The following is a 25,990-nucleotide window of genomic DNA, read 5'->3' as shown; positions in this document are numbered from 1 at the left end:
TAGACCAGAATAGAACCTAAAACCCTCAGTCTGCAGGCCAACGCTCTAGCCACTGAGCCAAACCAGTTAGGGCAACGGAGAAATGTCTTAATCTGTGGTAAGCTATATATACCCATGTAGGTGTATTTCAGAGGCACTGATCATGAGATCTTTCTAGGACAGGATTTGGCATGGACAGATCTAGTAGTGTAATAAATTACATTCACATGGTGTAAGAGCAATAGATTGAGTAGCTGAAGACATCTCTGCAATTGAATTTATACACGCTCTTGAGCAAATCACTCTATCCCTAGGCTTAAGCTCTTGAAAAAGGGGTTGGATTCAATTAATTTCTTCACTGCCATATAATTGTCCTTGAGTGGAAATATATCAATTAGCTTAATACTATAATACTAGTTATTTCATGCTTACCAGAAGCGTGGGTTATTAGTAACCTATTACTTAAACAGGAAAATAAAATGTTACCTAGTAAGTGTAGTTGGTTTATTGACAATATATTTGAGTACAGAAGTATGACTCTATGGGAAAAATCATGAAAGGAGGCTTTGGTGAAGAAGAGGTTGGAGATGCTTACTCTATTCCATCACAGAAAGCATGAGTCTTCTCTTCAGCCTCCTCATGGCTGACTTCATTTCCTCGTTCCTCAGAGTGTAGATCAAGGGGTTCAGCAGAGGGGAGATGACAGTGAAGGTGACAGCAATGGCCTTATCTGTGGGGAGGGCAGTGAAGGGCCGGGCGTAGACGTAGATGCAGGGCACAAAATGCACAGTCACCACAGTGATGTGGGCTGTGCAGGTGGAGATGGCTTTCCTCCTGCCCTCCCCTGCCTGAGACCTCAGCATCATTAGGATGACTGTGTAGGATACCAGGAGGAAGAAGAACCACAGGGTAGCGACTAAGCCATTGTTGGAAATCATCAGAAGCTCAAGTGCGAAGGTGTCTGTGCAGGCGAGGTTGAGGACCTGGGACACATCGCAATAGAAAGTGTCAAGAACATTGGGTCCACAGAAGGGGAGCGGGAGCAACAGGGAAATCTGGACGATGGAGTGGACAAAGCCCCCCGCCCAGGAGGCTGCAATGAGGGCAGTGCAATGCCCCCTCCTCATGATGGTCATATAGTGCAGGGGCTTGGAGATGGCTATGTAGCGATCAAAGGCCATCACAGAGAGAGAGAAAACGTCTGCCCCACCGAGGAGGTGGAAGAAAAACATCTGTGTCATGCAGCTTGCATAGGATATGGTCTTTATCTTCGACAGAAGGTCTACTAGGACCTTCGGAGCAGTGATGGAGGAGAAGCAGATGTCAAGGATGGCTAGATTGCGGAGCAGGAAGTACATGGGGGTGTGGAGGCGAGACTCACAGGTCACGGTGACCATGATGAGGAAGTTTCCCAGCAGAGTTGATATGTACACAAGACACAGAAAAAGAAATAAGACCAAACTCAGGTCTTGGGACTGAGTAAGTCCCAGAAATATAAATTCTTTCACCCTGGTGCCATTTCCCAACTCCATTGAATCATGTTTCCTCTTCCTCATGTAGCTTGGAAAAAATGAAAAGTGTTATTTCAGAAAGTGTTTACTCTCCCTTAATAGATTCAGGTTTATAGACGCAGGAATAGGTGTGAAAACCAGTGAGGTGTTATCACCACATGAATAGCTGTTCTGAGGTTATTGCCAATGTGTCCAAAATGATATCTTATTGCACAAGCATGTATTTAATTATTCTTTACTCTGTAAATGATAATATTTTAGAAAATACATAAAAAACAATGTTTTAAGTATACAAGTTCTAAGTATCCAAGATAAACAGGTGGATGTGAAATATTCAGAAAAGGACTATTGTGACACAAAGGATATAAAAATGGAGTCAGATTGCTGTGTGGTTAAGGCAAATGCCTATTTGGTGTGACTGGGATCCTTAGAATTCCACAGGAGAATTTTTTCCCCCCAGACTGGGCGCTCTGTTTAAATAGTTTAAGAACCTCTATCTGCAAAATGGTTCTCTTTGGACTGAGTTCTGCAGAAACACGCCTTCTTTTATTCATCTAATTAAAAATATATTTGTATTCATTTCAGAGGGCAAGGGAGAGGGAGAGAGACAGAGAGCAACGCTGAGAGAGAATCAGTGATCGGCTGCCTCCTGCACACCCCGCACTGGGGGATCAAGCCTGCAATCCCGGCATGTGCCCTGACAGGGAATCGAACCACGATTTCCTGGTTCATAGGTTGATGCTCAACCTCTGAGCCACACCGGCCAGGCCTCCCCTTTTTTAAATCACAAATTTAATTTTATGAACAGTTAGAAAAATTGAAAACCATATAATTATTTTCTGTTGCTCTATTCTTCCACAAGGGTACTTCTTTGCTTCTACTTTTACTTTAAAGCAGTGGTTCTCAACCTTCCTAATGCCGCGACCCTTTAATACAGTTCCTCATGTTATGTTGAACCCCAACCATAAAATTATTTTCGTTGCTACTTCATACCTGTAATTTTGCTACTGTTATGAATCGTAATGTAAATATCTGATATGCAGGATGTCTTAGGCGACCCCTGTGAAAGGGTCGTTCGACCCCCAAAGGGGTTGCGACCCACAGGTTGAGAACGGCTGCTTTTAAAGACTTTAGGTACCCAAACTTCAGCTATAGAAATAAAAGTATAACTCAGAGCTTTTCTTCTGTTCCTTGTTCAAATGTATTTCTTAAAAAAGTACTTTTTAAAAAATTGAGCTGTCATTGACATACAATAGACTCAGGTATTTGAAATACACACTTGGATAGGATTTAATATGGTTTAAGCATATAACCATGACACCATCACTATATTTAAGACAGTTAATATATTGATCACCCAGAAGTGTCCTTTGTAATCTGTGCCCTCTGCCCCCCCTTCTTCAGGAAACCACTGATCTGCTTCCTGTCACTGCCTATTAGTTTGTATTTTCTAGAATGTTCAAGAAATGGAATCCCACAATATGTAATTTCTTTTTACTTGGCTTCTTTCACACATAAAATTCAAACATGTTTTTGTGTGTACCCGTATTTCATGCCTTTTTATTGTATGCATATACCACAGTTTGCTTATTTACTTACTTGTTGATGAACACTTGAATTTTTTTCTTCTTTTTAGCTATTACACATAAAGCTGCTATGAATATTCATATACAGTGCATTGTGTGAACATGTGTTTTCATTTTTCTTGGGTAAGTGCCTAGGAGTGGAATGGCTGTCACTCTTAAAATTCAATAATAAGGAAACAAACAACACAATTAAAAAAAAAGAGAAATGATTTGTTCAGACACTTCTTCAAGAAGATGTAGGGATAGCAAATAAGCACATGAAAGGATGTACACCATCACTTATCACCAGGGAAATGTAAATTAAAAACACAGTGAGACAATACTGCACACCTATTAGAGTTGCTAAAATAAAAAAAATAGCTATATCAAGAGCAAGCAAAAATGTAAAGAAATTAGAACTGTGGTGAGAATGTAAAGTGGTACGACCTCTTTTGAAAACAGTTTGGCAGTTTCTTAAAATGTTAAAAGTGTATTTACCATATAATCTTGTTTTTTGAATTCCTTTCCTTCTTCTTGTGAATCCTTAAAATGGACCTTAATTTGTTTCTTTACAGTTTATCTCCCCCTTTTTATAATCAGAAACAGAAATTGGTAAAAGTCACTTCTCTCTCACTTTTGGGGTGTGCTTTTCAACTCGGAGATATTTCTTTTCATCTAGGTCACCTTCCTTTCAATTTTTCTTTCATCTGTATGCGATTTTGTCCACAGTCCATTCACTATGGAAAACTAAAACAAAAAACACTACCAAGAGGTATCAGAGCATCTCGAGCATCACACAGTCTATTTAAATCTTAGTTGCACAGGTACTGGTTATGCAAACATGGGCAAGTTACTCCACCCCTTGGCCTGTCTCTGTGTAGTATTTGGAAACAATAGCATTTCCCTCATGTGAATTTTGTGATTATTAGATGAATTGATCGATGTAAATCATCAGTACAGTACTTAGAGCATTGCCTAATCCATAGTAAGTGTGATTCTACGTGTGTTACCTTAAAGAAAGGACTCTCACAGACACACAGATTCTTTAACCATACTGACAATCTTTTAGCCAAGGTGTATATTTCCCAGAACATGTATTCTAAAACAACTTCAGCAGAACATTCTGTCTTGAGGAAAATAGGAGGTATTTTTCCTTAGGTGGCAGTAGGAGTGGCCCAGCAGGTGGTGACAGGGAGTGAAAGTAAGGGGAGTGCTTGCTTGGTTTGGCTTCTTATGCCACATCATTGCAGACCAGAGAAATCGGGGCATGGTCTCTGCAATGAGAGCCATTTGGGTTTAAGTCCTGGTTTTGTCACTGATTTGGATGAATGAGAGACTTCATTGAGTCTCCACTTCATCTATGAAGTCAAGTTGTGAGGATCAGGTGAATTAACACATGCAAAGTCTCAGCGTGCAGGGCTGGTGATCTGTTCTGATGAGTGCTATGTTGAGTGACCTTTGACACTAGAGACTCTTCAATAAATGGAGTGTGTTGAACTAAATGGTAACTGAGTGGTCGATCCCAACTAGTTCAAAGAGAGAGGAAATGATCGCCAGAAAACGCCAACTCAGTATTGTTACTAGAGAGATGAAGGAAGTCCAAACTAGTTATGTTGCTGTCAATCCTCACCAGAGGATATTTTTTCCCCATTGATTTTTAGAGAGAGTGGAAGGCAGTGGGAGAGACAGAGAGAGAGAAACATTGATGTGAGAGGTACACGTCAATTGGTTGCCTCCCACACACGCCCCTGCCAGGGCCACCCGGACCAGGGCAAGGAATGGAACCTGCAACCGAGGTACGTTCCCTCAACCAGAATGAATTGAACTGGGACCCTTCAGTCCTTGGGGCGAAGTTCTATCCACTGAGCCAAACCAGTCAGGGCCCAAATTAGTTATGAAAGCCTCTCACAGGGACCCCATGTAAATAACAGGCTCTGGTTTACACAGAGCGGTAGAAGGTACCTCGGACCCCAAGTCAGACCTCCTTGTTAGAAAGAAATAGGTCCCAAGTTCACAACCTGCCGTTGGTAATTCAGATGATATCTACCAGCTTCTGTGCCATCTTTCTGCTATTTTCAATCCATCTAATAATTTAGTAAATATTGATGGAGAATTGGCAGAGTTCTAGGTTATTTGAGGAAAAGGAATTTAATCTAAAACCAGCGGGAAAAGAATTGAAATCTAATAGTAATATGGAAGTGGTGGAAACCATCTGAAGACAGATGAGCTGTGTGTGAGAGGGGGATGATTTCTCCCTAAGAGGCTCAGAGGAACCTGCATGGAGAAGGTGACCTTTATGTTCGGGGCACACAGGAATGGAGAGAATGGGAGCTCTAGATTTAGGGGACCACTTGAATATAAAAGTTGCTTAGAAGTGGTAGGAAAGAAAGGATGTAAACATGAAGGCACAGAAAGACATAGGAAAGAAAGTCATTGCTATAAAATTTTTATTTATTGGAAAATCTAAGAAAGGGTAGGTAGGTGCTCATTGTATCGTTCTTTAACTTCTTTTGAAGGTCTGATTTCATTTCTCACTTGTTTTAACTTTAGCATAAGAAATACTTTTGTCGACTTCAGTTTGAGGAGCTCTGTCTCCAGGAAATAAGCCTGAGAAAGTCCCTCTTCTTTGTATATTGCTAGTAAAGCGGTACCAGAAAGCAAAAACTGCCTTTTCTTCTATTCCAAATAAAACCAATGCCTGTCATTTCACAATCTCCTCTTTTTATTATTATCATTTTAATCCTCACCAAGGATATTTTTTTCTATTGATTTTTTAGAGAGAGAGTGGAAGGGAGAGGGAGAGACAGAAACACATTGATTGGTTACCTCCTTCTGGCTTAGGTCCACAATATCCTCTTTGTTGATATCTCTTAGCTGTGCTGTCTGTCACTGAAGGTTCGCCCTGGAATGCAGCATGTTGTGTACTTATGACATTATGTTTATGCAAAATATATTTATGAATATTAATGATTCTATCTGGATTTCTTTTTTCCCCCCACTTTTCTTTCCTTACTCTTATGCATAGACACCAGACCCCACAGGCACACACACTCACATAGAGTAATGTTTCTTACCTAAAATCTCCAACCTTCTTTCAAGAACATCTTAATTAATGTTCACAGGAACCTTGGGAATCATTCAGTATCAGAAAACTCTGTGAAGTAGTGATTTCAGAGGCTTCTCTTCTATTCTTATGTGGAAAAAGACAGACTCAAGAGTAGCATTTTCTTGACTCCTCCATGCTGATGCACGGTGCTTTGTCATATTTACCAACTCCCTAGCACCAGGACTAGTGTGAGAATTAACAGGGGGAATAGATAGAGTTGGATATGGCTGTGGAAAAATTCTCCTGATGGTGAGCTTGTTTCAGTGGGGGCAATTAAGATGTTACTCAGGCACAGATGCTTGGGAACACACATTTTTTTTCCCCCTATCAGCAACATACTCTACTCAGGCTCCCCTGAACTTTTCAATTGGACCTCAACTTTTGGACCTCCATGTTTATCTCTGCATTGTCCAATTTTAGTAAAAATTCTGCTAAGTCGGTTTAGCCAGAATGCTCACTTTCCACAGATTCCTCATTCTCCACCATCCCCAAGAGATATCTGATCACCCTGGCCTATCTTCAGTAGAAATCCTGTTAGGTCAGTTTAGTCAGAACCATCTCTGATGTTTCCTTTTAGTAATACTCTTCTTGGGAAACAAAGGTCTATTCTTAGGGATTCTGAACAAGTTCCTTAGGCAGTTTTGCCCATGTGGGGTGATTTCTGAAGTGTGACACACAAGTACTGGAAGGAGCCCTTGGACCTGAAGGGTGTGTGTAGGCCAGAGTGAAGGAGCTCCCTCTCAATAGCTGATGCACAAAGTGGGCGATGGAGCTCTCATGGGGTGCACATGTAGCCAGGAAATCCACTTTGGATCCATCAGCAAATCCCACTTGCTCAACCTTCACAGTTTTAAAAAATTCTCACCACCTTCACCATTACTACCTAAGTCATGTCTTCATTACTTCTTTCATGGAACTATTTTGGTCTTTCTGGTTTTGTCTATACCTCTCTTCAGTATATTTATAGCAGCAGCCCCTGAATTTCTGTGAAAACTTGCACCATTAATTCTGCTCTTTGAAGCCCTCTAAATATATACCCCTTCTTACTTAATGTGAAAATCAAAATCCTTACAATGATCGAAAAGGTCCTAATGACCTCGTCCCATGGCCCCATTACCTCTTTGACCTCAACAACTACCTCTCTTCTCCTTGCTTCTTCTCTTCTACTTATAAAGCCCCCTCTGATTGTCTCTTGGACTTTTTGGGCACATGCCCAGCTCAGGGCTTCTGTATGTGTGATTTGTAGACTGAGATTTATACCAGGACATGAACATTTTTTTCTTTAGTTTCAAAAATTTAGATCTAGGATCTAACTCCAGAAATGTGGGGATGGGGGGTGGGGAGGAGGAAGCTCTCAGCAGCCGTAAATATCATAATAAGTAAACAAATAAAAGCCAAGTTGATATACGGAATAATGTTTTCTGCTTCATTCTAACCTTTTTGAATGTATATGTATAGTCTGAACCATCTTCAGAGGTTTCTGCCATTTTTAGGGTGTTATGCTATCAGAGAATACAAATAACTCAATTCTGTTTTTGTTTTTTTTTATGGTATTCTCCAATGATTTGAAGAGCAGAAATGAGTGAGAGGCAATAGTTATTATTTTTGTTTGCTTTGCTCTATTTATTTATTTATTTATTTATTTATTGGGGGGGGAGAAGGAGTTAAAGAAGTTTCATTTTTGCTTCAGGGAGTTTTCCCAGAGTGGTGATTCATTTCCATTACACATAACTATAATGAACACAGTTCTCCTGGCTTTCATAATAGTGTGAATTCAAGGTCATATGTGTAATATGGGTTTTCCTGAAATCCAGTTATTTATTTATATATGGAGCATCCCTTGTGCTCTTATTCTCATATGAAAGGTATTAAGACTATGGCTTCAATAACAAAAATTTTAAAATATTAAATGCATCTTGTGTTTGATTTGGGTCTGAGCTAATTTCTAAAGAATCATTCAGCAATACTGGTCTAATACTAAATACCCTGTGAGGCTGCAATTAATTGAGGGACTGCTGGTTCTAAGAACCAGGCAACTAACAAGGGGATGAGGGGAAAATTATAAGTATGGATGCCAAGATCTGAGCAAATAATCTTCTTTTCACTTTTGCACTATCTATAAGTAAAGTAGATATGTTAAATAAAAGGTACATATAGAACTGGGACAATATATTTTTATTTTGTTAAATTTGCCACTTACTAGTTCAATAAGATGCTTGTAAGGTAGATTAGTTACCTCTCTGGCTAACAATTTGATTTCTCTACTTTCTTTTACAACATAAAATCCATCTTTCTACATTATTATTTCATGCTAATCAGAATCTTTGAAAGTCATGTGTACCTTAGTAGAAATGTAAAAATTAACTAGAAAAATTTTTAATGAATGCAGTTTATTTAATGGACAAACATTTTTAAAGCTGGTAAGAAGGAGTGAGCTACTAGTCTATACCCTGTCAGAAAGCGCGAGTCTCCTCTTCAGTCTCTTTGTGGCTGACTTCATCTCCTGGGTCCTCAAAGTGTAAATCAAGGGGTTCAGCAGAGGGGAGATGACAGTGAAGGTGACAGCCATGGCCTTATCTGTGGGGAGGGCAGTGAAGGGCCAAGCCTAGACATAGATGCAGGGCACAAAATGCAGAGTCACCACAGTGATGTGGGCTGTGCAGGTGGAGATGGCTTTCCTCCTGCCCTCCCCTGCCTGAGACCTTACTGTACTACTAACAATATGACCATATAGGCCGAAACCAGTTTGGCTCAGTGGATAGAGCATCGGCCTGTGGACTGAAGGGTCCCAGGTTCGATTCCAGTCACGGGCATGTACCTTGATTGTGGGAACATCTGTGCAGGAGGCAGCTGATCGATGTTTCTGACTCTCTATCTCTCTCCCTTCCTCTCTATAAAAAAATCAATAAAATCTATATTTAAAAAAAATATGACCATATAGGAGAATGGAGAACCACAGTGTGGTTAGTAGTCCATTATCGGAAATCAGCAGCTCAAGCACAACAGTGTCTGTACGGGCGAGGTTGAGGATCTGGGGGACATCGTAGTAGAAAGTATCAAGAACATTGGGTCCACAGAAGGGAAGTGGGAGCAACAGGGAAATCTGGACGATGGAGTGGACCAAGCCCCCCGCCCAGGAGGCTGCAATGAGGGCAGTGCAACGCCCTGTCCTCATGAGGATCACATAGTGCAGGGGCTTGGAGATGGCCACATACCAATCTAATGCCATCACCAGCAAAGAAAATACATCCACCCCTCCAACAAGGTGGAAGAAAAACATCTGGGTCAAGCAGCCACTGAAGGCCATGGTCTTCCTCTGTAACAGAAGGTCCACCAGAACCTTGGGAGCTGTGATGGAGGAGAAGCAGATATCGGTGAGAGACAAATTATGGAGCAAAAAGTACATGGTGGGGGTTTGGGGGAGGGAGGTGGTCAGGGGGTCAGGGGGAGGGTGTCTGAAGGCAAAACTCACCACAACCATGATGAGGAGGTTTCCCAGCAGAGTTGTCACATACACCTAAAGTAGGAAAAGAAATCAGACCCAACTCAGTTCTTGTTTCTGGGTGAGGCCAAGGAAAATAAATTCTTTTACCCTTGTGCCACTTTTCAGCTCCATGGAGTCATCTTCTTTTTCTCCCTTTTGTTTCAAGCTACTTCATATGAAAAAGTCCTTGTCTACTTAGTTGGTTTTCTTCCTAAGCACTAAAAATGCAATTCAGAATGCTGCCCCCATGGCTGTGCCATTTGTAATTTTTTGAGTTGCCCAAATTTCCAAGATTGCAATCAGCTTGGTGATCAAGAAAAATGACCACATGCAAAGTCATTCAATAATTCTTTTTCTATAAAACTGTTTTTGGAGAGGATAAGCTTTTATGTTAAGTAATGATATTTCCATAGGTTATTTTAATTAACTTATTTTAGTTTTAAAATTTTTATTCCACACATATTTATTGAATGTCAGGAACTGTCTGAAGCATTAAATACAAAGATAAGTAAGATGTGGTTCCAACTATTATAAACTTACTAGAGGCCTTGGGCACGAAATTCATGCACGGAGGGGGTTGTCCCTCAGCCCAGCCTGTACCCTCTCCGATCTGGGATCCTTCTCACAATCCAGGACTGCTGGCTCCCAACTGCTTGCCTGCTTGCCTTCCTGATTGCCCCTAACTGCTTTTGCCTGCCAGCCTGATCACCCCCTAACCACTCCAATGCCAGCCTGTTTGCCCCTAACTTCCCTCCTCTGCCGGCCTGGTCACCCCTAACTGCCCTCTCCTGTAGGGTTGATCACCTCCAACTGCCCTCCCTTGCAGGCCTGGTCCCTCTCAACTGCCCTCCCTTGCAGGCCGGGTGCCTCCCAACTGCCCTCTCCTGCTGGCCATCTTGTGGTGGCCATCTTGTGTCCACATGGGGGCAGGATCTTTGACCACATGGGGGCAGCTATATTGTGTGTTAGGGTGATGATCAATCTGCATATTACTCTTTTATTAGATAGGATAGAGGCCTGGTACAGGGGTGGGGGCCAGCTGGTTTGCCCTGAAGGGTGTCCCTGATCAGGGTGGGGTTCCCTTGGGGCGTGGGGCAGCCTGAGCAAGGGGCCTGTGGTGGTTTGCAGGACGGCCACGCCCCCTGGCAACCCAAGTGGAGGCCCTGGTATCTGGAATTTATTTTCCTTCTACAATTGAAACTTTGTAGCCTGGAGTGGAGCCAAGCCTGGGGCTCCCTCTGTGGCTGGCAGCCATTTCTGTTGGGGTTATAATTTTTGTAGCTTAAGCAGGTGGGCCCGGCCAGGGTGTGTGGAAAGCTTTGCTTCCCCTGTTGCCGCCGGCAACCCTGGCCTGCTCTCTCAAGCTCCATTCTGCCGCCATTTCTGTTTGAATTTATTTACCTTCTATAATTGAAACTTTGTAGCTTGAGTGGAGGCTTAGGCCTGGCAAGGGCAGGCGGAAAGCTTGGCTTCCTCTGTTACCTAGGAAACCTTGCTCTCTGTGGCTGTAGCCATCTTGGTTTGGGTTAATTTGCATACTTGCTCTGATTGGATGGTGGGCATGGCTTGTGGGTGTGTCGGAGGTATGGTCAATTTGCATATTTGTCTATTATTAGGTAGGATAGTCTATAAGTTTAATACTTATATTACTGAATATTCTGCTGACTTCAACAGTGTCTTGTCTTGCTAAAAAAAAGGATATCATTCTGTTTCCTGTTGCAATATTGCTGTGGTGTGAATCAGTTTCTTTGCTCTTGATTGTTTAATGCTGAGTTTCTTAAAATTGCAACCTCTTATTCTGTGTAACTGGTCATTGTGATTACTCTATTCTGATTAGATTATTTGCTGAATTTAAAAATGTTTATAATTTACTATTGGGAAACAGAAACAATGTGTAAATCCAAATCTCAAAGTATATCATTAATTTTTTATGGTTGAAACACTTAAACATGAAAGCTACCCTCATAACAGATTTTAAGTGCATGATATCATATTGTTAACTATAGCCAGTGTTGTACAGCAGACCTATAAAACTTTACTGCTCTTATACAACTGATGTGATCCTTGCTTGAATGTGGGGGAGGAATAAAGACAGTGATCTACTTCTGAAAGGTGGTCCATACTATGTCAATCATGCTCTCTTCTTCCTCTTTCCCTTTGTGGGTCAAAGACAAGAGAGTGAAGGGATCACACAACAGGGAAAGACAATGGTATCACTAGAATAATGCCTTTAAAAATATGTATTGATTTTAGAGAGGAAGGGAAGGGGAGAGAGAAAGAAACATCAATGATGAGAATCATTGATTGGCTGCCTCCTGCACACACCCTACTGGAGATCAAGCTCAAACCCAGGCATATGTCCTGACTGGGAATCAAAACATGATCTCTTGGTTCATTGGTTGATGTTCAACCATTGAGCCACACCAGCTGGGCATCAAGAGAATATTTATAGCAGCCTCCAAATGTGTATAGATAAATTGGACTCCATTATCCAAGTGCTTACAGCTGATCAAAAGTGGATGGTTTGTCCCCTAGCCGGCTTGGCTCAGTGGATAAAGCATCAGCCTGCAGACTGAGGGGTCCCAGGTTTGATTCTGGCCAAGGGTACATGCCTGGGTTGCAGGCTCGATCCCCAGTAGGGGCCATGCAGGAGGCAGCCAATCAATGATTCTCTCTCATCATTAATGTTTCTATCTCTCCCTTCCTTTATAAAATCAATAAAAATATGTTTAAAAAAAGAGATTAGACAAAAAACAGATTAGACAAAAAATAGCATTTAATTTGTTGATTTTAATCTTATACCACATACTTTTCCCAGTCCACAAGTCTATAGTTATGTGGTTCAATCTCATCTCTTCCTTTTGTTCTTAAATTCCTTCTACTAGAGTTGAAGGGCTATGAGAATGTTTAGAAATGACTGGAGAAAGAGCTAGTTGTCTCTCTTACCCTAAGGCTAGCAGCTTGAGAAAACCAAATCAGAATTAGATTCCCAGTCTCAGTCTGACTGCTCACCCCAGTTTACTACCCTCAGAAGGTCCAAGTCTCCTCTTGAGTCTCTTCATGGCTGACTTCATCTCCTGGTTTCTCAGGGTGTAGATCATAGGGTTCAGCATGGGAGTGATGACCGTGTTATTGATGGACACGGCTGTGTCCATGGGCAGCGTAGTGAAGGGCCGGCAGTAGATGTAAACACAAGGCACAAAGTGAAGAGTCACCACCACGATGTGGGAGGTGCAGGTGGAGAGGGCCTTTTTCCGGCCCTCCCCAGAGTGAGATCTGAGCATCACCAGAATGGCAGTATAGGACCCCAGGAGCAGGAGGAACCACAGCAAGGTCACCAGCCCATTGTTAGAGATCATGAGAAGCTCCAGAGCAAAGGTGTCAGTGCAGGCCAGTTTGACCACCTGGGGCACATCACAGTAGAAGGCATCCAGGGTGTTGGGGCCACAGAAGGGGAGTGGAAGCATCAGAATGATCTGGACGATTGAGTGCAAACCACCACCCACCCAGGAAGCCACCACTAAGGCCACCCACACCTCTCTCCTCATAATGGTCACGTAATGCAAGGGTTTGGAGATTGCCAGGTACCTGTCATAGGCCATCACAGAGAGGAAAAAAATATCTGCCCCACCAGCAAAGTGGAAGAAAAAGATCTGTGCCATGCAGCCATTGTAAGAGATGGTTTTCCTCTCTGACAAAAGATCTACCAGCAACTTGGGAACGGTGACCGATGAAAAAACAATGTCTAGGACTGACTTGTTCCTTAGGAGAAAGTACATGGGAGTGTGCAGGTGGGAGTCACAGGTGATGCTCACCACGATGAGGGCATTGCCCAGCACAGTTGTCACATACACAGCAAGGAAGGACACAAACAAGAAAAACTCCAGTTCCCGGAAGCGAGTGAATTCTAGGAAGACAAATTCCCTCACAGTGGTGTGGTTACTCTGGCGCATGATGGGGATCACCTTCTGCAGGGTCTATGTTGGGAGAAGACATGTTAGGATTAGGAGTATGGTATCATGAGGCGGCAACATCATTTACCATGTATTGTTATAAGGCTCTTTTAAGCATCCAAATAACCGTGGCTACTCAGAAAACTGGTCTGGGAGGAGGAAGAGCCGCAGGCAGCCGTGGATCTCACAGCCACTTGGGGTTTTTTAGAACTTCAACTGTAAAAATGGGCAGAATTTGTCTTGATCACATTGGTGGTACCTGTCTGTTTTCTTGTGCAAACTGCGATACGATTCTGACCAACCGCTCAGAACTCATCTCCATTCGATTCACAGGTGCCACTGGCAGGGCATTTCTTTTTAACAAGGCAGTTAAAAAGAAGTTCAAGTGCAGTACAGTGAAGTTCAAGACCGGGTCATGCTTACTGGCCGCCACATGGTTCGAGATGTGAGCTGTAAAAACTGCAATAGCAAACTGGGAGGGATCTATGAGTTTGCCACTGAAGACAGCCAGCGTTATAAGGAAGGCCGTGTGATCCTGGAACGTGCTCTAGTTCGAGAGAGTGAGGGTCTTGAGGAGCATGTACCACCTGATAACTCTTGAAGAAAAAGAGATAACTTCATCTTTTCCCAGGTCTCCTTCACTGAAAACAAAAATCTACTTACATACACTGTCACCTTAGCACAGAGTCGGATTCTTGAACTGCAGAACAAGAGGTTATGAGAATCTAAGATGGAACCTTTCTTTCCTTTTTTAATTTTCTATTTTACATCCAACAACTGTATGTAGAGAGAATATTATACAGATGCTGCTAATTTTTTTTCTCTACTTTTACATCTTGAGGCAGAATAATCTATCTGTAGCTACGTGGTGGGCTATGTGAGAAAAAAAATCTGGGCTACTGGAGTGGGAGAATGTGTTTTATGTAAATTTTGCAAGGACAATGTGTCAAGAGCATGATTTTCAAACTTATTTGGGCTTTATTTTAAAGCTTTCTTTATTTCACTTGATTTGCTAGCTTCAGAGAAGAGATCCGAATTTGTGACCAGTGCTAAAGGTTCAGTGTTAGTATGGCTTGTGCTGGCCATTGTGCCATAATCTTGTTGGAGATGAACCGTAGCCTCAGAGCCCATTCTTCCTTGTCAGTCTTGACCCAAAGATGCCACCATTCCTAGTTACTTGTCACCACGTAATTGGTGTTGATTGGAAACTTTTCCTGAAATGGGGCAGAACTGCTTGGTTGTCCTTTCCATGGAACTTAAGCATAGTAATGTAAATAAAGTAATAGTTGAAAAAAAGAAAAGAAAACTGGTCTGGAAAGTCTTTATCCTGATGGTTCTTCTTTCCTACTGTAAATACAAGGTGTTTACAGGAAGAACCATCACACTTCTATGTCCTTACTCTAACCAGAGGGAGATGAGAGGACAATGGCCATTTGACTTTGGCTTATCTTATGTCTTGCAAGAGTAACTTCCTCACATGTATGCAAAGCTTTCTATTTTACTGCAGCATTTCATCTTTATTTTGATTCTTATAATGTCTGTGGCATCTATAAAGTGGTTATAGTAAAACGGAGCTTAGAGCCTAATATTTTACATGAGAGACTGGGGATTTTAGTCAGCCTAAGACTTTTAGTTCTGATTGACATACACATCAATAATCACATTGGATATTTTACCTTTCAGATATGGAAGACTGAACACTATAGATATTAGAAAATCATATGTATGCTAAGCTAAAGTTGCCTGCAATTGTGTCTTCAGGATGCCTTCACTTACCTTTAGGTTAGAAAGGTGAGCCTGGAGTGTTTTCCCATCTTCATGGCTCTGTTCGTCTTCACCCAAACACATGCACTGTCCACTGCTCACTTAGACACTGAACTGGAAGTCTAAGAATATAATAATCAGCATGGGGAATAGTGTCAGATATTTGTAGGAAAAATAATTTTCAAAGAAGAAGATGGCAGTTGCTGATGCCATGGGAGTTATTAAAAAGTTGCTAAGCAACATGTGTAAATATTGGGATTTCCCCATCTATCATTCTGTTATTGCTTTCTATTCCACTGTGGTCTGAGAGCATACTTTGTGTAATTTGTGAAAGTGTGTTTTATGGCCCAGAATGTGGTCCATCTTAGTGAAAGTTCCATGTGAGCTTGAGAAGAATGTGAATTCTGCTGTTGTTGGAGAAAAGTAATTTATAAATACCAATTAGCAGCCAATTGATCATGGCTGCTATTCAACTCAATGCATCCTTACTGATTTTCTGCCTATTGGATCTGCCGATTACTGATTGAGGGGGTCAAAGTCTCCAACTAAAATAGTGTTTGTCTATTTCTCCCTGTATTTCTATCAGTTTCTGCCTTGCTTATTTTGACACTCTGCTCTTAAGTGCACACATATTAAGGATTATTATGTAATCTCAGAGAACTAACCCTTTTATTATTATCATTACAAAGACCCTCTGTTTATCTCTGATAATTTTTTTTGTTCTGAAGTCTGCTTTATATCAAATTACCATATCTACTCCAGCTTTTTTTTGGTTTTTTTTTCTCCATTGCATTACTTTTAATCTCTGTGTATTTTTATATTTAGAGTGGGTTTCTTGTTCTATAACGAGACCCAACATATAGTTGGGTCTTTAAAAAACAACAATGCACTTTGTAGTTCCTGTCTTTTAATTGGTGTGTTTAGATTATTTGCATGATCAGGAGGCTTGAAAAGTCAACCAAGGGACTCTATTTCATCATTCTTTTATTTTGTCCTTAAAATTCAGTTTAGAGAATAACCTTGAGAAGAACATTCAAAATTTAAGGGTAAGCTTTCTTAGCACCATAAATTCAATTTTCTACTAGATAAGTTGACACCAGAAGAAAAGGAACAGGGATATGCTATTCTTAATGCTACTTTAGAAACATATCAGAATGATTTATCACCAAGGATTTTGACATAATTGAAATCCCTGAACTGTTATTGTGAAAAGTATAGAGATTTCCTGAATTTAGAAGAGGGGATTTTCTCCTTGAGACATAAATTACAGGAATTACATATATGTATGTAATTTAATTTCTGCACCTATTTTGCAAAATAGATATGAAAATTAAATGTCAATCAATTTTATTTTATTTTTTAATAAATCTTTATTGTTCAAATTATTACAGTTGTTCCTCTTTTTTCCCCCATAGCTCCCCTCCACCCAGTTCCTACCCTCCCTCTGTCTTTACCCTCCCACCCACTGTCCTCATCCATAGGTGTAAGATTTTTGTCCAGTCTCTTCCCACACCCCCCTCACCCCCTTCCCCCTGAGAATTGTCAGTCCACTCCCCTTCTATGCCCCTGATTCTATTATATTCACCAATTTATTCTGTTCATCAGATTTTTTATTCACTTGATTTTTAAATTCACTTGTTGATAGATATGTATTTGTTGTCACTTTGTTGTTCATAATTTTTATCTTTACCTTTTTCTTCTTCTTTCTCTTCTTAAATATTACCCTTCAGCATTTTATATAATACTGGTTTGGTGGTGATGAACTCCTTTAGCTTTTTCTTATCTGTGAAGCTCTTTATTTGACCTTCGATTCTAAATGATAGCTTTGCTGGGTAGAGTAATCTTGGTTGTAGATTCTTGCTATTCATCACTTTGAATATTTCTTGCCACTCCCTTCTGGCCTGCATAGTTTCTGTTGAGAAATCAGCTGACAGTCGTATGGGTACTCCCTTGTAGGTAACTACCTGTTTTTCTCTTGCTGTTTTTAATATTCTCTCTTTGTCTTTTGCTCTTGACATTTCAATTATGATGTGTCTTGGTGTGGTCCTCTTTGGATTCCTTTTGTTTGGGGTTCTCTGCACTTCCTGGACTTGTAAGTCTATTTCTTTCACCAGGTAGGGGAAGTTTTCTGTCATTATTTCTTCAAATAGGTTTTTAATATCTTGCTCTCTCTCTTCTTCTGGCACCTCCATAATTTGGATGTTGGTACACTTGAAGTTGTCCCAGAGGCTCCTTACACTATCTTCAACTTTTTGGATTCTTTTTGGTTTTTGCTTTTCCGGTTGGGTGTTTTTTGTTTCTTCGTATTTCAAATCTTTGACTTGATTCTTGGGATCCTCTAGTCTGCTGTTGGATCTCTGTATATTATTCTTTATTTCAGTTAGTGTATGTTTAATTTCTAGTTCGTCCTTTTTCATATCCTCAAGGATCTCACTAAATTTCTTAGAGGTTTCTAGAAGATTCTCGAGTAACCTTATAACCGTGGTTTTGAACTCTATATCTAGTAGTTTGCTTTCCTCCATTTCTGTCATTTGTGACCTGTTTCTTTGTCTCCGCATTTTGGCTGCTTCCCTGTGTTGATAGAGTGGCTTTGTGTGCTAGGTGACCTATAGGGCCCAGTGGCTCAGCCTCCCTAATTACCTGAGGTGGACACTCTTGGTGCACCCCTTTCTTGTTGTAGTTAAGCCTTGATTGGTGTTGGTATCACTGGGAGGAATTGACCTTGAGGCCAATTGGCTGTGAGGATCAGTTGTATTTATGATGGGAGAACTTCTGTGCTGGAATCACCCTTATGGGACAAGACTTGCTTCAATGGGGCTTTGGTGCTCACTGAGTCTGCCCCCTGAGTGTGTCTCTTATGGATCTGAAGAGTTGTAATCTGGATGGTCTCACTCTGACTACTGGGTACACTGGCTCTTGGATCTCCAAGAAGGTGCAAAGTCAGCTACTGCCTGAGGCCACCCAGCAGGAGCTACAGAGAGATCTGCAGATTCCTTCTTTTTGTTTGGGGTTTAGAGGTGCCCAGATGAGGCCCAGCTGTGAAGCAATGCAAGCTGCTGTGGAGCCTTGGGCCTTCTTTTGGAAGCTCTGGGGGTCTCTGACCTAGCTGCAGTATGATAGGTTTTAGATTGCAAAGGGCCAGGCCATTCATATGAAAAAGCCTCTGCCCACAGCTCGGGTGGGGTTGTAAATTGAGTGGGGCGGGGTCTCAGGGAACCACCAGGGTGGAGCAAACAGCAATGGCTGACCATCAGCCCTGCCCTGAAGAGGTCCCCAGGTCTCTGTGTCCCGCGGCACTGTGAAGGAACAATGTCGCTGCAAACACCTCTGAGAGAAAGCCGCCCTCGTGTTCTGGCCCGACAGCCCATTTTCTCCCCATATGAGTCTGGGTCCCCAGAGTCTCACTTGGAACTGGAGTTCAGAGCAGTCGGGAGCTTGTATCTCCCTCCCGATTGAAAAAGACAACAGTGTACTCAGTTTCCAGCCCCTTTCTCCACATGCCTCCGTACCTGCACACTTCACTTCCACAACTCCGCACCTCCTCCGAGTCTCAGTGTAGTTTTCTCTTTCCTTCTAGTTGTATAATTTCCACTCAGCCAGCCCTCCCGTGGTTCTGGATGATATCTGTTTTGTCTTTTAGTTGTAGTTTTGAAGTGGTTGTGCGAGGCAACAAGTTCAGGTGTTTACCTATGCCGTCATCTTGGTTTCTCCTGTCAATCAATTTTAAATAACTAGTATCCCTTTGGTAGATTTAGAGAATGAGGATAGAAGAGCATAAGTGACATCCATAAATTGTCAGAGTCGGCAACTTCTGGATCTGGGATTAGAACCTTGATCATCTGAGAAGTATCTTTGTTAATGGCATCAAATAGCAACTGTAAATTATCTGGCACAATACTCCATGAATGGCAGGCACTCGGTCAATGTGACTTTCTCTGTAAATGCATAAATGTGTATCAATGTTAGTAGCCAGACTTGAGTCAGACTGTGAAGGTCCTGAAGTTTTCTGTGAGGGCGCCTTCTTCTGGTCTGGAACTTGTCCTCAATGTTCCCTTCTCCCTTAAGCCTTCTGGCTTTCTTTCTAGATCCTTACTGTTCTAATGACTATGAAACTTAAAAAATAACCTCTTTAAAAAGGGAACGTTTTGTATTTTGAAAGAGGACCAGCCTTAAACTAATAGATAAGTGTCAGATGGTAGAATTCCAGGCATCAGCATAAAAATAAGGGAAAATTTGAAGGTTATGGACCTCCTTTGTGCCGAGACTATATGGCACTTCCTGTTTCTTTGGATAGGAGTTAAGAGCAAGCAACTTCCTCAGGAACTTGTTGTTGTTGTTGTTGTTGTTCTAATTTCTCTTCCTGGGAGCAAAACTTCTAAGATTGGTTAGGATGCCCATCAAAGGAGCAGAAGAGAAAGGAAAGAATTTGGGTTAAATTTATAGAAAGGCAGAAAGACTAGAGTAATGCATGGAGAAGAAACACTAAAAAAAAAGTTCCTGTCACCTGGCTGAGTCTGATTTCCCAAGGCTCTTAAGGAAGACTGGACGGTACAAACATAGAGAAAATGCCGGCCGACTGTCTTCTCTCTCTCTTTATCTCTGCAGTCTGTTCTCTACTGTATTGTTCAAAGTTTTCTGCTTTGGATACAGTCTAATCAGGCACATATAGCCCCTTTCAGTCTTCAAGTTGCTGTCTAATGAGACTGAGGGAATAAACTGCAGGTGTGTGTTGGTGAGCAGACACTTGGAATGAGGAGATAAAAGGAGATTGGAGACAGTGTAAGCTCTAAGAAACTCGTTTCTAGTGCCTGTTGGAATCTGTTGCTTTGGACAGTAGAGAAGGCGCTTTCAAAGTCCATGGTTAGCAGTGCATTTGTGGGGGTGGTTCTCTATAGCCCTGTCGAGGAATCACTTGAGCGTCTGTGAAGGAAGGATTTACAAAATACAAAATCCCCAGCTTTATAAGCTAATCACTCTGTGGGGTGTAAAGGACACACCCTCCTCATTTAAAATTTCCAGAGGCAGATAATCCACAGTGGTCAGACCCTGAGATTCCCCAGGGTTGATTCAGTTTAGCATTTTCCTTTGTGGTCCTTGAGGGTCTGTAATACACAGAACAGGATAAACACTTGATCATCTTAAAGTCTGCCCTCTTCACCTCCAAATAACCCGTCCAAAGAGAGAGAGAGACTCATAATTATTGAGTTTCTATTGTCTGCCGAGTGTATGCTGGGCATTTTGCATAGATTAACATATTAAATCCTCCAAATGACCCGTTTACAGAGGATTTGTGAGGCACTCACATGCATAACTCACTTTGTACCACAGTCCTCACCTCATGAGCCCACACCCTCTTCACACCACACCTTGCAAATTTTCCCTCAGGGGAGGGAGCACAAAGTATACAAGCTTTTCCTAGAATATTTTGGTTTTGTTTTATTAAAAACTAGAGGCCAGGTACATGAAATTCATACACTGGTGGTGGTGGTGGTGGGCGGGGTTTCTAGGCCAGCCTGTGCCCTTTCGCAGTCCGGGAGCCTTTACTCCTTACCGCCTGCCTGCCATGGAGGCAGGAGAGGCTCCCACTGAAGCATAGTAACCTCCATCTTGTACATAAAACCGCTGTTTGAAATTCTCTGCTATTGTTAGATAGTCCCTAGTCCTGTAAACTCTGTCACTTTAAGACAGTCTCTTATTCTACAAAATGACTTTGATTTTAGTTCAAATAACAGAAAAAGATAAACTTAACTGTCTGACCTTGCAAGCTAGCCATCCAATGTAATAGACTAAAATAAACTAATACTGATAACAATTCCCATATTCTTATGCCAAGTACAAACTCATTATGTATTCAAGGTTACAACTGTCTGTAACAATAACTCACACAGAGCTCCTTGTAATATCTGCAAACAAAGAGGCTCGAAAAGTATACATACGGAGACTTATACTGGTGCTCAGAGATTTGGAAGAGTCACCTCCCTCTGGGCCGAGTGCAATAAATGACTCCTAATTAATTGGCTCATTAAGGCGTCTTGTATTTCATTTGCTGATTTATGATACAACACTGCCACCACTGCTGCACTCACCAGCCAGCCATGAGCCTGGCTTCTGGTGCTCACCACCAGGAGGCAGCTCCTGCATTGAGCGTCTGACCCCTGGTGGTCAGTGTGCGTCATAGCGACCGGTCATTCTGCCGTTCAGTCGATGTGCTTATTAGGGTTTTATTATATAGGATGTGCAGAATGTAACATTATTTAGGACAGGAGTGGAGAATATGTTTTCTATGGAGGAACCATATGTGTATAAAAATCAAGAGAGAATGGTAGACTCATAAAACATACCATTAATATTTTATATATAAATAGTAAATGAATCTAAATTAAAATTAATTTAGTATATTTTTTAATTTAACATAAATATAAACATTTTAATTCACTTCATTAACATGGTCTAACACATGTCACATGCATATTTTCCCTGGTTAAACATCTGTCCTTTAATTTTTTAAAATGGTTTGTTTGCCATAGAGATTTTAACACTATTATAGACAGACCTGTGCTTTTCTTTATAGTTTTGTTTTTAGCATTAAGTTTAGAAAAGTCTTTTCTATTCCAAGGATTCACATATATCTGCCTATATTTTTCTAATCATCATGTAAAGAACATATAAATCTTCACTTATTTGCAACTCGCTTTATTGTGTGCAGTGTATGTATATTTGGAAGCCATTCTAAAATAGTTTGAAACTAGAGAGAGTAAAACTAAATAAGTGGAAAACTTTTTATCTCTGCTTAAAAACTTTATTTAAATATGTTCTAGAAAGTGTTTCTGGTAAAGTTGAGTTTATAAATATTTTATAAGATCAGTTTATACTTTAACCAGTTTAAGTTGGCTTCTAATTTCTAAGGGGAGAGAGCTAAATTTCAGAGGTGGAAGATTTTGTGATGAGAGGGAGAAAACTAATCTTCAGAGAGTTTTTTGTTGTTTTGTGTGTGGAAACTGGACTTGTGTTGTGAAACAGTGGTCTCTTTATCCTTTTATCTGTGGTTAGAAAGGAGGCTGAAGAAGCCTCAGGGGAGGCTCACTCCTGCATATCCAGTAGACCTATACTAATGGGAAGGTGAATGTGTTGGGCAGCGGACAGAGCCACGAAGAAATGAGAGAGGGATTCACTAGCTGAAGAAATGAGGAGAGGGATTCACTAGCTGCAATGGTGTGGGACAACTCCACTACAAGTGCCCGCCATGGAGGAGTAGAGACCTGGAGGTGACAGCCTGGGATAGACCTCCCTGAGATGATGACAAATAACAGTGAATGTGGGGCGGCAGGGGCTAACCCATTCGGGTAAAGAAACAAAGATATTTTACGAGCAGTGGGTTCAGGTGGAAGAGAGCAAGAGGAACTCAAGAGTGTGCTGATCAAAACAGAGACCGAGCTGTGAAATGGTTTCAGGTGCTTAACAGGTAAAGGAATGATGTGTTGAAATCAAGGAGATTCTGACTGAGTAGGTAGTGTAGGTGACTCTGATTGGGAAGAGAAGAGTGTTGATATGATACCATTGAACTACAATTTTCTAGGCCCCTATGTAGCTGAGCTAGAAATGGCAGCAAAGGCTCATTTCTTCAGCATTTGCTTAGCAAATTATTGAGTAGCCCTCATGGGAGTCCCACACAGACATCTCAGAGAGAGTGTTTAGTGGAGTAGGCATCTTGTTTTGTAATTCATGTCGACTATGCATAATAGTAGTGTATCTTTTTGGATTCTGCCAGATGCAAGTAATAAGAGTTCTGCACATGCACAACTTCAGAGCTGTTTGCTGATGAATGTGGAAGGCAGCATTTGGGCAGAGCAAGGGCTCTGGAAAGGAAGACCTGGGTCAGCATGAGGGTCCTGTCCCTTACTTCCCGTGTGGCCCTGGTAAGTCAGTGTTCCTTGTGGGGACCTTGTTTCCCCATTTGTAACAGAGATAGTGAACACTGTAGCACTATAGTGAGTATTTAATCAAACAACTTTTGTGCTTAATACATATTAAGCACCCAATAAAAGGTGGTTGTTGTAATACCAATTTGAGAATTGGCTACCCTGGAAAGATTTTTTTCTTGGTGAAATAATTTCTTCCCCCTTCTGACTATCCATGGTGGGGTCAGTAGACACATGACCATGAAGAATGAGGAGAGGAATCAGCGGGAAGGAACATACATTTTCAAATATGCACACATGTCCCCCTTGCCTAAGCCAGAGGTGGAGGTAGATGCTATGGATCATTTACCTCTCCAGTAGTTTTGGAGAAATATGTTTTCAATCATCATGAACAGGAAAACACTTTCTTCTTTTCCAACACCTTCCACAGGGCATCTTTGATTTCTTTGTTCCTCAAACTGTAGATGAGAGGATTCAGCATGGGGATCACCAGCGAATAGAACACAGATACCACCTTGTCCCTGCCAAGCAAGTAGCTGGAGCTGGGTCGCAGGTACATGAAAAGGGCTGTCCCAAACATCAGAGTCACCACCATCAGGTGCGAGGCACATGTGTTGAAGGCTTTCCTTCGGCCTTCCGCTGAGCGGATCTTCAAGACAGCAGCCACTATGTAACTGTAGGAGAGAAGGAGGATGAGGAATGATGTCCCCCCAGCAGTGACCACCACAAGGAAATTCACCAGTTGACTGAGGAAGGTGTCAGAGCAAGAAAGCGCCAGGACTGGTGGGAGGTCACAGAAAAAATGGTTGATGATATTGGGTCCACAAAACTGGAGCCGAAATATAGAGCTAGCCTGGATGAGGGAGCTCAGGAAGCCACCGATGTATGCCCCAACCACCATGCGTGTACAGAGGCCATGGGACATGATGGCAGTGTAGAGCAGGGGCCTGGAGATGGCTGCATATCGGTCGTATGCCATAGCGGTCAGAAGGAAGCACTCAGTTAGACCCAAGCCGACGAAGAAAAAAAACTGAACAGCACAGCCCAAGAATGAGATGGTCTTCTGCTCTTGGAAAAAGCCAATGAGCATCTTGGGGGCCACTGCAGAGGAGTAGCAGATGTCAATGAAGGACAAGTTGCTGAGGAAGAAGTACATGGGTGTGTGCAGACGGGTGTCACTTCTAATCAGTAGGATAAGGGCCAGGTTCCAGGCCAGGGTCACAAGATAGATGCCCAGGAAGGTGACAAAGAGGAGGGCCTGGAGCTCCGGATGGTCCGCAAATCCCAGGAGGATGAATGTGGTCACGGAGGAGCTGTTCCAGGCCTCAGCTGTGGACATGTTTCCCATGGATCACAAGGACAAGATGCAGACCTGGGACAATAATGATAATCCAAATTTCAGGTGATCTTAACAAATAATTACAAAATGCATGAGCGGGAGGCCAGAGTATTAGAGTTACAACTTTATGCAAAGATTCTGTTTCTCTCAGAGGGCAATGTAGTCATTGTTTTAACTATTTGCTTTTTTTTCCTCTTTTCTTGTTACTCCTTATCTGAGGATATTTTTCTATTGGTTCTGAGAGAGAGTGGAATTGAGAGGGAGAGACAGAGAGAGAGAAACATCAAGGTGAGGAGAGATACATTGATTGGTTGCCTCCCACATGAGCCCCATCCTGGGCTGGGGGTCAAGCCTGCAACCAAGGTACATGCCCTTGACTGGAATTGAACCCGGGACCCTTCAGTCTGAAGGCTGATGCTCTATCCACTGAGTCAAATTGGCTAGGGCACTATTTGCTTTTTAATATAGTGCAGGTGGTCAATATGTGCTTAAACTTTGGATCCAGATTCCTGTGATCAATTCCTGCCTAGGCTTCCATTTCCTTATCTTTAAAATGGGCAACAGTACCTACTTCACATATTTGTGTTAAGAATTAAACAAGAAAAGGCGTGTAAAATGCCTGACACATTGTAAGTCTTCAGTGAAAGTTGTTATTTGGACAGTTTTGTGTGTCTGCTGTGTCACCTCATGCCCTGAAACACCTCACCAAACTTTTTTTGAATTTCAGTATTGGAATAGAGAAACCAGCAGAGGGACCAGGTTCAGCTACACAGTTGTGAAACAGTCAGACATTTAAAATGTTTTTATTCTAAAGGATTAGACCAGATGTCTGTAGAAATGCTCTTGTCAAATAATAACTCTGAATATAGTAATGCCGTTCCAGTTTCAAATTTATCTTCACTATAAGTTCTCTTAGCTACTTAATTGTTAAGAATGTAGGCTCTAGCTTGGCTGGCGTGGTTCAGTGGTTGAGCATCGACCTATGAACCAGGAGGTCATGGTTGGATTCCTGGGGCATATGCATATGCCGGTTGTGGGCTGGATACCAGGTGTGGGATGTGCAGGAGGCAGCCGAACAATGATTCTCTCTCATCATTGATGTTTCTATCTCTCTCTCCTTCTCTCTTCCTCTCTGATATCAATAAAAGTATGTATTTTTTTAAAAAAGCCTAATAATCCATTAAAAAAAAAGAAAGTGTACTCTAGATTTAGATTGCTGGGATTTAATTCTCAGCTTTACCACTTAATATATGTGTAATCTTGGACAGGTCTATGACTCTCTATAATATTAGAGATAATGATAGCACTTGCTTTGTTATTGGGATGTATGTATGTATGTGTGTATGTATCTGTCATCTCCTATAGAATAT

General features: G+C 41.7%; 3 protein-coding genes and 2 pseudogenes across 5 annotated transcripts; 1 reads left to right on the top strand and 4 right to left on the bottom strand.

The window, feature by feature from the left end:
* Window positions 1-575: 575 nt before the first annotated feature.
* LOC307110077 (olfactory receptor 4D11) lies at window positions 576-1,514 on the bottom strand (the record flags this gene model as incomplete). Its single annotated transcript, XM_079789122.1, has 1 exon — window positions 576-1,514. Exon 1 carries the CDS (start codon window positions 1,509-1,511, stop codon window positions 576-578), a length of 936 nt encoding a protein of 311 aa, XP_079645248.1. The 5' UTR covers window positions 1,512-1,514.
* A 7,090-nt stretch (window positions 1,515-8,604) lies between these two features.
* Window positions 8,605-9,777, bottom strand: LOC307110048 (olfactory receptor 4D10-like; annotated as a pseudogene). The gene is made up of 2 exons: window positions 9,080-9,777; window positions 8,605-8,875 (listed from the first exon to the last, which is right to left on the bottom strand). The product of its transcript is annotated as an olfactory receptor 4D10-like (transcript).
* A 2,876-nt stretch (window positions 9,778-12,653) lies between these two features.
* On the bottom strand, window positions 12,654-13,598 carry OR4D6 (olfactory receptor family 4 subfamily D member 6; the record flags this gene model as incomplete). The annotated part of the gene is made up of 1 exon (XM_079789095.1): window positions 12,654-13,598. The coding sequence occupies one exon, from the start codon at window positions 13,596-13,598 to the stop codon at window positions 12,654-12,656; it is 945 nt and encodes a 314-aa protein (XP_079645221.1).
* Window positions 13,599-13,787: 189 nt separating this feature from the next.
* LOC307110067 (protein yippee-like 5) lies at window positions 13,788-14,199 on the top strand (annotated as a pseudogene). The gene has a single exon. The product of its transcript is annotated as a protein yippee-like 5 (transcript).
* Window positions 14,200-23,666: 9,467 nt separating this feature from the next.
* Window positions 23,667-24,629, bottom strand: OR5A1 (olfactory receptor family 5 subfamily A member 1; the record flags this gene model as incomplete). The annotated part of the gene is made up of 1 exon (XM_079788052.1): window positions 23,667-24,629. One exon carries the CDS (start codon window positions 24,627-24,629, stop codon window positions 23,667-23,669), a length of 963 nt encoding a protein of 320 aa, XP_079644178.1.
* Window positions 24,630-25,990: the final 1,361 nt, after the last annotated feature.

Source organism: Cnephaeus nilssonii (genome assembly GCF_951640355.1).
Source record: "Cnephaeus nilssonii genome assembly, chromosome: 13".
NCBI classification, from domain to species: Eukaryota; Metazoa; Chordata; class Mammalia; order Chiroptera; family Vespertilionidae; genus Cnephaeus; species Cnephaeus nilssonii.
This window is presented reverse-complemented; position numbering and strand designations above follow the sequence as displayed.